Source organism: Phocoena sinus, chromosome 21 (genome assembly GCF_008692025.1).
Source record: "Phocoena sinus isolate mPhoSin1 chromosome 21, mPhoSin1.pri, whole genome shotgun sequence".
Lineage (NCBI taxonomy): Eukaryota > Metazoa > Chordata > Mammalia > Artiodactyla > Phocoenidae > Phocoena > Phocoena sinus.
In genome coordinates this window covers 9,234,201-9,249,297 of record NC_045783.1, presented here as the reverse complement: position 1 = coordinate 9,249,297, position 15,097 = coordinate 9,234,201, and the positions used below count along the sequence as shown (strand labels likewise).

The 15,097-nt window shown below is 40.3% G+C and overlaps 1 protein-coding gene across 1 annotated transcript in view; it reads right to left on the bottom strand.

Annotated features, from left to right (window-relative positions):
- The window catches only part of CSMD1 (CUB and Sushi multiple domains 1), a 1,813,702-nt gene that overhangs the window by 594,175 nt on the left and 1,204,430 nt on the right, over nucleotides 1–15,097 (bottom strand). The window contains exon 7 of the mRNA XM_032618622.1: nucleotides 11,067–11,144. Within this exon, the coding sequence (XP_032474513.1) occupies nucleotides 11,067–11,144 (78 nt within the window). The remainder of the gene's footprint in view (nucleotides 1–11,066; nucleotides 11,145–15,097) is intronic.

Sequence of the window (15,097 nt, the reverse complement as noted above, 5' to 3'; positions counted from 1 at the left end):
TTAATCTGAAAATATTTTCAATGTTCTTACACCTTTAAAAATGTGTTTTAGGGCTTCCCTGGTGGCGCAGTGGTTGAGAGTCCGCCTGCCGATGCAGGGGACACGGGTTCCTGCCCTGGTCCAGGAAGATCCCACGTGCCACGGAGGGCTGGGTCCGTGAGCCATGGCTTCTGAGCCTGTGCTCTGCAACGGGAGAGGCCGCAACAGTGAGAGGCCCGCGTACCCCAAAAAAAAAAAAAAAAAAAAAAAAAAGAAGTGTGTTTTAAATAAAATGATGAAGCTTAAGAGATGTGTATCTTTTCTGAATTCCCCTTGATGTTCTGAGTACTCCTTGATTTTTAACTCCCAACTCTTCTATCTATCTTTATATCAGGATGTATTAATTTAACTGGCCAACTTACCTTCCTTGTGTATAGAATGGAGGGCTTTAATTTAATTCATAAAGGAGTTACCATGATTAATTAGCTTAACCCTTAGAACTTCTGATTGAAGTTACTCACTAGCAAACATTTGACCATATAAGATAATTAAATTACAACGAAATAGCAAGTCCTTCTTCTAACTACTACTGGAATTATGTACCTGTACCAACACACAAACACCAACAGTCCCACAATTCTCTAGTTTCAGAGTTATTTTCACCCAATTATATGGGAAGATTAAGTTATTTTATAAAATTTGATTAAAATGTATGTGATATGTTGGGCTTCTAAAAAGTAAGTGATGGAAATGCTGATGTACACTGTTCTTTCAAGTCTACCGTAACCTGTAGGTTGTTTTCTGTTCACTGTTTGTAATAAAAGAATGCATTCTCCAGTCGTTTTGCAAAGTGAGTTTGTCCCTTCAGTTAATCGATTATGCTCTATAACTGTATGCTGAACCCATTTTAAAAGGATTTTACTTCCTACTAGGGTTACAGTACAATTGAACCATCTATAATCCAATCAAGCTATATCTTGTTTCACTTATTTTAATAATCCTTTTTTTCTAGTTACTTAAGAAATTATATCTGTAAATGGCGTGATAAATCATTGATGCACCACCTAGCCTTGCTTCTAGTTACCAGTGATGCCATTCTTCCCAATGTATCTAGACAGCAGTTCCCTTCCCAGCAAGATTTTCCATAGCATTTTAAAAGATATTTTAGCTCCTGCAGTGACAAAGGCCTATTTAGAAACTGCAAGCATAATTTACTTACCTGATTTATGAAGCAATTTGTACAATCTACTATATTCATGCTAGATGGGAATGGATCTTTGTTAAGAAAACAAGGATCTTTAACAACTGCAAAATTTCATATTGCTACATTTTATGACGGAACAAAGCAGATTGGGGCAATTATCCCTAGTGTTTTATTAAACCTTGATACAACTGTTAGAGGTTAATGGGGCTATATTTTTTCCACTAAGTCTGCTCTAAAGTAAGATCTAGAGCACTTAGTGCCAGAAATCCAGCACAGAGAATAGCAGACACGCCTTTTCCTGCAGCAGTTTTACAAATCACTCTAGTCTACTACCATTCAAATAAATCACCCATTAATAATAGAGCAATAAAGTCCTCTAAAAACCAAACCTGATGATGGGTGGCATTTCCAGCAATTTAGTAACAACCTTAGTGACTATAACAATATTAATATGAAACAAAATGTGGTGTGTTTTTTTGTAACTGGGTAAAGCAAATCCTGTTAATTTTTGAAGATTATTCAAGTGGGGATTCATGAAACCACAATATATCCAGTTACCCGGGAAAGTATGGTGTGATGAAAATGCCAGCTGGAAATTATTTCTGGAATAAAATTTCAGAGGTGGAAACCACACAAAGCATCATCGATGGCTGATGAGATTAAGGGACGTGGCATGACTTTTGTTCCCTGGATAGCCTGTCTTAGAAGCCTTATTAATGGAGTCACTCAAGTTTCTTAATAGCCTCCCTCCATTCTCCTTCCCTCATCCCATCTCCCTCATGTCCACAGCCCTCTTCAAGCACCAAATCCGGGGTAGCACTTGGAGAATTGCAGGGCTGGCTTTCATTGCAGTTCTTCAAATGCCCTTTCTAAAAGCCAGCATGCCCTAGTCATCGATTCAGTAACAAATGGACTCATCCAGCAGTGGTAGAGAGGAAAATTAGTGTATTGTAGAATATTTTCTGACCTACTAGAGCACAGAATCTAGATTGACAATGAGATTTTATTGCCAAATGCCGTCACCTTGTGACAGAAATTTGAAAAAGATTAATTTCTCATGGTTTTAACGTTTCTTTTCATGCAGTGGGCATAATGATTCTAAGACTGTAGTACTTTATTGCAGTCGACCAGTTATTTAATTATTTGTGCCTTGTTCATATACTACATATAATTTTCATAATACGCATGATTTTCTCTTAACCACTGCCAAGCACATGTCTATAAATGAGAGGTTCAAGGAATTCAGTCATTGACGAGGTGTAATATAGAAAGTATGGTGTTTTGGCTTTCAAAGGACTTAATTTAATGTTGCTTTACATCTTCCCTGCGGATTCTGACTTTTTATGGGTTGATCCACTACTATTTTGAAAGCTAATAAATTTCTATTTTTACTCAATGCTCAATAAGGGTTGCTATCTTTATTGCAGCACTCATCTGATAAATATTTACATAACCTGAAATACCAGTAGACTGTAATTTCCTCTAGGGAAGGAACATATTTTGAACATCTCCATGACAGCTATTTGTCTTTCCTCAATGTGTGACTGGTGAATGCATGACTAAGATATGAAATACAAAGACCTAACTGAAGGAAAGTATGACATCACTTTGTCACACTTCTTCAGGCCACCACATAACTAGGAAACTCAGTCGTTCAATGGATAAATGTTTATTGAGCAACTGCTGTGTGCCTGAGACTCTGCTGAGTCCTTGGTAGATATCACTGAAGAGGGCAGACAAAAATATCTACCTTCAAAGAGACTGTATTCTAGTGGGGGGAGTGGAAGAGACGGGAAGTAAATAAGAATATATATATATATTTATATATATATATACACACTCTTAATATATTATTTACACATTATATAATACATTATATGACACATAATATGTATTGTTATACAACATATTATATTGAACATATACATCATACATCACATAATAGTATAGAATGCACACCTTATGTACACCATATTACACATAATGTTCCCCATACACACCCCCACACATTCATATAAATGCACACACTAATATGCACACATACATACAAAAATAAGCATGATACATATAATACACTACGATAAGTGATACAGAGGAAAGCAGAACAGGTAACAAGAGGGGGTAAAGTGATGTATGGGCAAGGCGTGTGAAAGTTAGCTAGGGTGACCAGTGAGAGCCTACGCAGAAGGTAACTTTTGAGAAATGATCTGAAGGGAGGGAGGGATGACTGGGGTGACCATTTCAGACAGGAAATAGAGAAGAAAAGACTGGGGTGGGAGTGTGTCTGAGATCCTTAAGAAACAGCCCCAAAGCTAGTGGACAAGGGCCAGAGGGAGAGGGGATGGGATGGGGAGGTAAGGAGGTCCTGTAGGTCTCTGTAAGGAATGTGGGTTCATTTTGGCTGTGATGGGACGGCGCTGAAGTGTTCTGAGCAGAAGAATGATGTGATTCTACGGATATTCCCTCCTGATCCCTCTGGATGAGGTATGGAGATCTCGACTGCAGGGAAACAGGCAGAGACAGGGAGACAGGGTGAGGATGATGCAGTAATACACCTAAGGACATTGGTGGTTTGGAGGTAAAGAGAAATGGTCGGCTTCTGACACATGCTGGGAGGCAGCAGGCTGGCTGGTGCCTGGGGGCAGGGGTGGTGCCAGGCTCTAGGTCCCTAACAGGAAAAGCAATGGCCTTTTTCTGAGACAGGAAAGAGATGCCTATCACACGTGGGCATGAAAATCTTGGGTGGGCAGGTTGATATAACAGTCTAGAAATCTAGAGAGAAGTCTGGGGTCATTAATCAGACATGCCTCTTTCCGTTCTGGGAGTGGATCACACTGAAACTACTTTCCAAATGATGAAAATTATTGGGATGGCTTGCCTTTTCTTTATCTCTCATTCTGCCCCTATTAATAAAGATTAATGGTTTCTTTTTTCCTTTTCCTTAACTTCCACTAATCCCTGTTTATGGAGAAAGGATTGAAAGGAGAGACTTTTCCTGGGCTGAGCCCATTTTTGGCTGACAGGAAGGGAAGAAATTATGCAAGACATAAGATTAACCTTTTTTTTTTCCCTCTTAGCACAGTGGAATATAAGTAAAAAGAGAATATTACATACTAGTATATTCCATTTGCTCTTAAATTATCTCAAACATAAGAAAACAATGACTATGAACGCAGCAATTTTAGTGACAAGTGGATAATACAGTATGACCCAGCACAGATGGGAAAGTCACTTATTATGGCATATTTTAGAAAGTGGATTAATGAGTCACACCATGTTAAAAAGATAAATCAAACATTATATCATTAGGACTGCATCTTTAACTCTTTAAAGTCATTAAGGTATCATTTTGCACTGTTGTCCAAAAAGTGGAACTACAAAAGTTTTAAAATGTGCCCTTCCAAATAATTATGTCCAAGACAAAAGAAAAACCAGAGAAAAATGGAACTATTGTTATTATAAAAGACAATATTTGATCAATTGCTTTTCATTAACAGGGCTTCACGTATTTTTTAAAGGTAGGGAAAAATTCACGTATTGGAAAAAAAGGCAATGAAAGAAATGGTTTACAGTCAAAAGTAGAAGAATCTTAGGGTCATTTATTTCATAATGGTCTGTTGTTGTTTTTTTCCCAAGGGTTTATAAGGCAATGCATTATACTTTTCCATTTTTCCACAATGTTTAACTTGGCTTTACATTAAATAATGACTCTGAACCCATGTCCTATCCTGCTTGGGTATAAACTGTTGTAACTGCAAATGCTTAATACACCACTGTGCCATCAATTTATCTGAGTGAGTTACAACAAATCAATATTGAATTTGTAAAGCCATTGGTCTTTAATTTTACATGGGGAGAACAATCTCTAGCTGGAAAATAACCACCAAGGTTTTTGCTTGCCCTTCTCCCTACAGATTTTTATATTTTGGAGTTAGAAGGGCAGTAATGGATTACCTACCCTCCTGACTCTCACACTTAGGTTGCTAACATTGTATTCTGTGGAGGAGAATGTCAAGGAGAAGAGGAAGAAAGTCATCTACAGTTACCACCATTTAAAAAGGGTGGCAATTTAACAATCCTATGTTATTGAGAGGTTCCAATTCCAGAATAAAGAGAAGCCTTCCATCACTCAGTGATGAAAGAAAGATGGTGGGGGGGGGGGATGTTGACTGAATTTATTCCAGGTGCCCTTCCTGCTGTATGTTGCCCAATTATGCTTCAATCCTTTAAATAGTGAGAAATTTAGAGCATTACGCAGAATTAAAACCGTAATTATCTTTGGGCTTTCCTGAAAACATCATTAATCAGTAATGAATGAGACTGATGAAAAAACCAAACTTGTAAGTCATTTCATTCTAAGAATTAACGTAGGAAATCACCCTCACTGTATAGATGAGTTGAAATATCTCCACAGCCTTTCACATCACTCCACCCTATGGTTAAGTTGATGCATGTTAAGGACTAAAGTGAATTGCTAAGGGTTAACTGGTAACATGAAATCAGGGCAGGACGGAGGAACTGACTTACTTAGTGATTCCAGGGCAAAATTCACAAAGGATTCATCAGATTCCACTGAGAGGAGTAAAAGAGAAAATCTGTAGGGCTTTTGCTCCACAATAATGGATATTTTTCCTTCCTTCATTTATTTAATCAGTAAATACTTGCTAAGTGCTGGCTAGCCTGGGCTATCAGAGGATGAGGAAGTGTGTAATTCAATGTGGGTGTCAGACAAGAAGCACTTCCCAGAGGAGAACTCAGCTCTCAAGTGGCTCATTGTGGACCAAACGTATAAAATCAAAGGAGATCTAGGGAGAAAAAGGGGAGACAGGCTGAGAATAGGCTGGAATCCGGGACTGTGGGATACAGGCACCACCTATCCTTCAAACAGAACAATGAAGAGCTTGGTTTTTTTTGTTTGTTTGTTTTTTGCGGTACACGGGCCCCTCACCGCTGTAGCCTCTCCCGTTGCGGAGCGCAGGCTCAGCGGCCATGGCCCACGGGCCCAGCCGCTCTGCGGCATGCGGGACCCTCCCGGACCGGGACACGAACCCGTGTCCCCTGCATCAGCAGGCGGACTCTCAACCACTGCGCCACCAGGGAAGCCCAAGAGCTTGTTTTTAATCTATGTACCAGCTACTGTATATTGGTATAAATTTTTTTAATGTACTAGTCACAAAACCCTGTCTTTCCCCGGTTATAACACATGATACAGGTTCCCTCAATTCAGCGCTGGAATGGCCTCACTGCTGTGACCCTAGCAGCCTTCCGTCACTAAACTACAAGCTCCTTCTGGTGGTCTGTGAAACCCTCACCTCCCCCTGTCCAGGGCCTCCAGCTCTTTCCCAGCACTTCCTAGATTCCCTCCTGATGCTCAGGGGACTGTCAGGAGGACTTAACCAGGCTTGCGCCTGAAACTGCAGGAAGGCATGGCTCCTTGCCTGGTCTAGTGCTTTGTTTTTAACCATCTGGATCTTTGGGTAAAGTTTGCCCTCAGTGGTTCACCAAAATCTTGACCGCTTTCCATCATCTTAAACAGGGTCCGAACAGGAAATTAATGCCACCCTCGAGGAGAGTAATGTACACCAGTATTCCTTACAAAGGGGCTGCTTGTATCCGAGTACACCTAGAGATGCCACCAGGGGTAGTGTAGACACTTGGAACAAGGTAACAGTCAAGCTCTTATCACCCCCTGGGCTAGAAGCAACAGGGGAGAAAATGAGCCCTGAAAGCCAGGGGGAAAGACCATTATAGGGTCAACCCCTTTGAGAGGACCTGTGACCTTTGGCCTCTGCACCTTCAAGCACAGCCAGTTTGAGGGGATTTTGCAAGAGTGATAAATACCCGGCTCTCACAATCATGCTTCCCTCCAATCGCCTGCTGGGGCTTCTTACTGGCAGAACACAACCCACAACCACAAGAGGACAGTTATTATTTTTAGTTTCCACATATAAGTGATATCATATGATATTTGTCTTTCGCTGTCTGGCTTACTTCACGTAGTATGATAACCTCCAGGTCCATCCATGCTGCTGCAAATGGCATTATTTCATTCTTTTTAACAGCCCAGTAATATTCCATTGTATATATATGTACCACATCTTCTTTATCCATTCACCTGTCAACGGACATTTAGGTTGCCTCCATGTCTTGGCTATTGTAAACAGCGATGGGGAGGGATAGATTGAGAGTTTGGGATTGACACATACACACTACTATATTTAAAACAGATAAACAACCAGGACCTACTGTATATCACAGGGAACTCTGCTCAATACTCTGTAATAACCTAAATAGGAAAAGAATTTGAAAAAGAATAGATATATGTATACATATAACTTAATCACTTTGTTGCACACCCGAAACTAACACAACATTGCTAATCAACTATACACCAATACCAAATAAAAATTTTTTTAAAAAAGAGGACAGTTGCTACTGTCATCCATTCCTGCCAGGTTGTAATTAAATAAGCTCCTCACTGGTGCTTGGTAGCAGACACAGTCTTAGATTAGGGGGTAAAGGGATAATTACACAGCCTTTGCTGTCACATTTCTTACTCTGTGAGGCATCTCAGGAAGAAGGCTCATAAGTAAAAAATGTCTATATACAATGAAAACTACCAAAATAGAGACCCACACAAGTGAGGTGGGATGATAGCTAACAGTGGCTGTCAGACCCTACACTAAGCATTTTTTGAGTATTTTGTTATATCCTTTTCCGAACCCTCAGGTGGAGGAACTGAGGTTCAGGGCAGTTACGTACCCTGTGTCAGAGAGGCCTGTATGCTTGAATTTAACCTCGAGAACAGCAGAGGCTGTGGTCTCCAAGAGAAACCCAGCTCTCAGGGTAAACCAGAAATACAGAGACTACAGTTTATTGAATGGCGTGGAAAATAACGAGGCCAATACCAAAGGCACCATATTTAATATAAATACTGAATGTAAATAAATTAGCTAATCTGTATATAAATGATTTAATAATAGTGTCAGTAACTGACACGTCTGCAGCAAGTGTCACCACATGTATAAAATATATGCATCACCTTCATGTTCCCTCTCACACCCCATCAAAACGGTAAGGGGTTTATCACTTCCTAGGTGAAGGCTGTGTCCTGGGTGAGGCTTCAGAGGCCTGTGTTCTGGGCTCACCTCCTATGAGGAACCAAACTATTTCCTAAGATCTTACAGAACAAGTTCAATGCTCTGGATCTTACCTCCTCCTCCAGCAAGTAAGATCCCAGCCGTTTAGATCCTTGGTTGACCTACTATGAATAGTCTTTATGTCTCCTGTTTGCGTATGTAAAGTTCCCAACAGGTATGGCTGGCGGAATGCCCACTATATGCTGTATACTGGAACAAGCAGTTTACAAATACCTTGCTTCATCTACTCAAAAAGAATCATTACCATTTTACTTTTATAAATGATAAAACTTGGACTTGAATATGATAAATACTTTTACAACTATTGAATCCTTGTCTCTCTAGCTTCAAAGCCTATGTCCTTTTCTCTATGAAGCAATTAATTTAGTTTCCTCAGCCACATCTTCTGCATAAATAACATTTTACTATTTATTACATTGCTAATCTTAGAAGGCATTCCTCATTTCCTCTAATGATTAATTTTCAAGTCTAACAAAAAAATAGTTTAATACTATTGGGAGAAAGGGCAGAACACTTTCTAACACCAATGACAATGACTCATTTGTCAATTTGTGTTCAGATAAGGACCCAGACACATTCTTTTCATTAAAATAACTCTGGCTGAATGTTCCACTAGCAGATAAATTTGATGTCTACTTGACTGCTATCAGACCTCATATTGATTTGATATAAGGGTTCACCTGATATGTAGTTCTATGTTACTGTGGATCATTTCTGCAAGGTTTTTGATCCATAAAATATAAATTTCAAAGTAACTATACATACCACATCCCCCATTCTACTGAACATTCCAAACTAATGAGAACAAAATATTAAAATTTTAAAAGAATGACCTCCTTTCTTCCTGCCCTCCAGTAGTTTTGTCCTTCATTATTTGTAAGTCCAGTTTAATTTGAACAGTACTGCCCATGATTATCCAAAAAGAGGTACAATGAAAACAGGAAGTGCATTTACAGGTTGATTTGTGTGTATGTGTGAGACCTAAGGGCCTGAACTGCAGTCAGAGACTGAAGGATCCCCCTTGAATAGACTGTGTGTGTCCCCAAAATTCATATCTTGAAGCCCAGACCTCCAAGGTGATGGTATGTGGAGGTGGGTCCTTTGGGAGGTGATAGGTCATGAGGGTAGAGACCTCATGAATTGGATGAGTTCCCTTATAAGATACCGAAAAGGTGATCTCTCCCTCTCACCACCTTATGAAGATACAGTGAGAAAATAGACTGCTGTCTGTGTTAGGAAGTGAGTCCTCATCAGACACTGAATCGACCAGCACCTTGATCTTGGACTTCCCAGCCTCCTGAACTATGAGAAATAAATTTAAATCACCCAGTCTATATTATCTCAAAATGTCTAAGACACATCTGTGTCTGAAGCCTACATCCTAGGGGTCTGGGTTTACCTCTCTGTCCTCCCCAAGTGCCAGAGGATAGGGTCATTATACAGAGTCGATGGACTATCATTACACAGGCAATCACTAGGAAGCCATAAAATAGGGATATTAAGAAAGCAGAGGTAGGTTAATCTACAATGTGATTTTTAAATGATCATTATTGCTGTTTGTATTTGCTTTTTAGTTTTAATGTGATATTTGTCATGGATAAAACCTCACACACAAGCCCAATATATCACGCAGATAAAAGTAGAGTTGGTTGAACTGAGGGTGCTCCAAGTGACCTCAAGCGTCCCGCATGTACCAACTGCTATTAGTGGCAAACCAAATAAAATACATAGATCCCAACCACTGGGATTCTTCACCAAGAGAGCAGGTCAGCAGGAACACCACAAGAAGAGGTCACCAGGAATGAATAGAAAAGGTACCCCAAGAGGCTGAAAATTTTTAAAAGAACATGATGCAGGGGAAAGAACCACCCTGGAAATAAACCCACTTGAGAATCTCAACAGAGCCTTCTAATGTGCAGTGAGCAGGATAGGCAAACCCATAGTGAAACTGTGACAAAATGCAGAGGTTAAGAACACAGGACTGGGGGAACAATAGGAGGAAACAGCTAACCGTGCCTGGAGAAGTCAGGAAAGGGTTCCAATGGTGAGGCTCTAAGACCACCTGGGCTTCTGCATGCAAGGAATGCGGCGAGGACACTTCTAGCAAAGGCACACATGACACAGTCTACTGGTCCTTTTGGCTAAATTATGGTGAAGGGTGTTAAGGAAGAGATACCAGAAAAGTAGGTGCCAGGGGACACTTTCATTTATCCAACAGCTATTGGCCGGGTGCCTACTATGTGCTGGGCACATCCAGATAGAACCCTATACATGTGGTCTTCATATCCTGGTTTTCTTTGAAGGGATATAGATGTTGCCTGGAACTATTTTATTCTTTAGTCCACGGATGATCAAGAACATTTTAATAGGAGAATGACAAGACAAGACTCCTGTGCCCCAAAGATCAATCTGGTATGTGTGGTGTATACTAGAATGGAAAGAGAAACTGGGATCAAAACACCTGAGAGTGGAACAGCTGTTTAACAGAGAAATCGGGAAGGTCCAGTCTCAGTGACTGATGAGGGTAGAGAGCAAAGACGGGTTTGAGATGCATTTAGGAGATAAGATGAATACACAGTGTAGATTCTCTCTCCCAGCAAATACTTTGAAGGTAGGAAAGCAGAACGAGATGAAGTGGGAAAAGCAGTTTATAGAATTACCTCTCCAAAACCGCTCCCTCTAATGGACATATCAATCCTCATACAGAAAGAAAGAGGACTTACAGACAGAGTTTTTATGGCTACTGTCCTTGCTGGGAAGCATCTTGACTCCTCTTGACTTCAATTCAATCGCCTTTTTCACTGGAAGAAACAAAATAAAACCATTATTAGGTACGACTCAGAGAGATATCATAAAATTGCGTTTTATCTTCACAGCATTTCCAGTCGTAACTGCTTTCTTACCAACCCCTGGAATATGGGATGCATTCTAAGGGGTGAATGATGCAAAGCAAATGAAGTATAAGAGCCTGTGAATAATTAACGCAAGTCTATCAACCAGCAAGATCATATCTTACGACAGCAGTGTCAGAAGCTAAAAATAGTATGTGGTAGGATTACCATCTATACCCAAAGCTGCTTACCACCAGTGATGGCAAATTCTACAAATCATTATCATTTCGCCAAATGACCCAGCAGACTGCTCTCTCAACTTACGTGCAGTGACTAGAGTTTTCTAAATTTGCTACATACGTGAAAAATTTTGAAGAAAAATGAAATTTATTCATTCATTCACTCATCTAGTCATTTAATCACTCAAAGTTTAACAAATATCTATTGATGGGAAGCTAGTAGGAGGAAATGTTCTAAATGTGCATGATTAAATGCTAAGAACACCAGTACTTACAGACCCTCGTAACCTGCAGGCAATATAAAAAATGTATGACGTTGGTTGCTAAAGTCACAGTTCTCAGGCTTTAAGTTTCTTGGGTTTACTAGGTTCTGCATTAAATGTTTTAAGAAGTTCCACTTTTGTGGTCATTTCTGGGGAAAAAAAGTGGGAAGTCATTTGTGGGAAGAAAATAAATAATAGTTTAATTTAAAAATTTGTATTGAATATTAAAATTATCATATCTTTATTAAAATTAAAATATTTTAATTTAAAGATTTCTGGTTTACATAGTTACATATGATTTACATATATGGACCTAGAGTAGCATGAAGACCTGGGCTCAAATCTTTGCTCACAACTTGCTAGCTATGTGGCCTGTGTAAGTTACTTAACTCAGAGCCTGTTAACTTATCTGCAAAAGGAGTGCGATGGTTACTTTTTATGTCTACTTGACTGGGGTCCAAAGTGACTAGATACCTTGTCAAATGTTTTCCTGGGTGCTTCTGTGAAGGTTGTTTTTGGATGAGATTAAGTTTTAAATCCACAGACTGAGTAGAGCAGACTGCCCCCCCTCCACGTGGGTGAACCTTATCTAATCAGCTGAAGACTGGAATAGAACACAAAGCTGACACTTTCCTGAGCAGAAGAGAATTCTTCTGGCCTGACTACCTTCATACTGGGTTATAATTTTTTTTCAATTTTATTGCTTTTTTTCCTTCCAATTTTATTGAGACATAATGCACATACAGCACTGCCTAAGTTCAAGGTGTATGGAACAATGATTTGACTTACATGTATAATCAAATAATTACCACAATATGTTTAGTAAACATCCATCATCTCATATTGATACAAAATAAAAGAAAAAGAACAAATTCTTTCTTGTGATGAGAACTCTTAGGATTTATTTTCTTAACTTTCATATATAACATATAGCAGTGTTAATTATATTTACCAAGTTGTACATTACATCCCTAGCACTTATTTATTTTATAACTGTAAATTTGTACCTTTTGACTGCCTTCAACTAATTCCCCCTCCCTCCACCCCTCGCCTCTGATAACTGCAAATCTCATCTCTTTCCTATAAGTTTATTTGTTTTCCTTTGCTTGTTTTTTGAAGTATAACTGACCTAAAACACTATGTCAGTTCCTGGTGTACAACACAGTGATTTGATATTTCTGTACATTTCAAAATGGTCAGCACTGTAAGTCTAGTTACCATCTGTCACTGTACAAAGATGCTACATAATTACTGACTATATTCTCCACACTGTACATTTCATCCCTGTGACTCACTTATTTTGTAATTGGAAGTTTGTGCCTCCTAATCTCCCTCACCTATTTCTCTCCCCCGACCCCTCTTTTTTGGCAACCACCAGTTTGCTCTCTGTGTCTTTGACAATGTTTCTGTTTCATTACATTTGTTCATTTGTTTTGTATTTTAGATTCACATAAAAGTAAAATCATCCAGTATTTATCTTTGTCTGACTGCCTTCATAGTGGGATACTAATTTTTTTTCCTGCCTTCAGATTCAAACTGAAACACTGGCTTTTCCCGGGTCTTGGTCCTGCCAGCCTTTGAACCAGAACCACACCATTAGCTCTCTGGGTCTCCAGCTTACTGACTCACCCTGAAATCTTGAGACTTCTCAGCCTCCATAATTATGAGAGACAACTTCTTATATTTCTTATATAGGATGGTATGATATATATCATCCTATTGGTTCTGGTTCTCAAAACAGCCCTAATACAATGGGCATGCTGATATCAAATGCAGGGAACACATATGTGTTCCCTGCACTATAATGAATGCACCATTTTTAGGAGCAGACCCTGGACATCATGTGCTCCATACACGACAGTGTTTGTTGCTATTTTTGGATCACTTGCATTCACATGGCTTCCCCAGAGGAGGGAATGTCCTTCCATCGCTGATGTTACTGGACATTTGTTCCCTCTCCCTGTCCCTTCCCCTGGTCACTGAATTTTCTGACCCTCTGGGTACCATGTGTCTGTGGCTCTACCTCTCAAGGCTCTCATCCCACTTCCCATCTGGCCTCTTCACGGTGACATTTGTACACTACCTTATATTTAAGGAAGCATCTTCAAACACACCATGGTATTTAACTCTTTCCACAACCCTCTGAAGTAGGTATTATGAAGATCCTTACTCATATTAGGAAATCAAGGTTCACAGATTTGTTGAGAGGACATAGGGAGTAAGATGTGGGATTTGGATTCAAATCTTCCCACTCAGAACCCAACACCCTTCACTGTATTCTGCCCACTTGACAATGGAAGGCATGGAGGTAGAGACTGATGGATCCCAACACCTGGAAAGAAGCTGAAAACGCTGAAGAGCTCTGTACCTGGAATTCAAATCATCGCAGTGACACCAGGGTTAAACTGCCAGGATAGTCTATTGACTGTTATTTCTTTTCTCTCTGCACTAACAAAATAAAAGCTGATTCTCTCCCATTTCCCACCTTCCTCCCAAAAACCAAGCTTTTGAATTCAAGAAAAGAAGCAATTTCCTCACGTTGGTATTGACAATTCCTTTCCTTGTCAAAGGAGGCATTGAAGAAAACCTCCCCAAAGGAGGTTATTATAGGAAGTTGCTTCAGAAGTAAGGGGAGGTGCTGGCATTTGAGCAGGTTCGGGAGCAGGTGGGGAGATGGTGGCTTTCACCAGTGCTGAGATACATGACAACTACAGGTAAGCCATGGATGCAGGGCATCTGATGTTTGGAAACTGGTCACAAGGCATTGAGGGTGAGGCAGGGGCCATCTCTGATGGGGCCTGTGGTCAAGCTGAGGGATGGCCTCTCGATGGATGTCCAGGAGAAGAGGACCAAGGAGCACTTCTGTGATGGGGAGCATCCTGAGAGGACGTCTTGGGGTACTATGGAATGAGGAGTGTGTGTGGTGGGGTGCTGCAGCATGGTGTAGAAAATGGGAGGACCCAGACAGTGACAGACGCCGATGCTCACCAGTGGACTGAGAAGAAGACTCAGGGTCAGATATGATTAGAGAGAGGTACTGATCTTTGCTACGGAGCCATTTCATAACCATTGCACCAACAAAATGGCAAGCTGGTACTATTTCTACCCCCCCCCCCCCACCATCCCTCATCTGCTGCATCTGTCCTTGAACATGGAAATCTCTCTGCCCAGCCCTGAGGGGAGGGAAGGAGGAGGACTCTGGATGGAGGACAGGAGGGGCTTCAGGGAGGTGATGAGGGGAAAGACCCTTTGAGGAGGGTCCCTTCCTTTTCTTCACAACATTGCCAAGAACCAGGGCTGTCCAGAAAGAGGATGTGTTAAGTTGAAACAAGTTAGAACTCAGAGGAGGGGAGAATCCACAGCAGTACAGCACCATCGTACTGGAAAAAAAAAAAAAAAAAAAAGTTCCCTGGTGGATGTT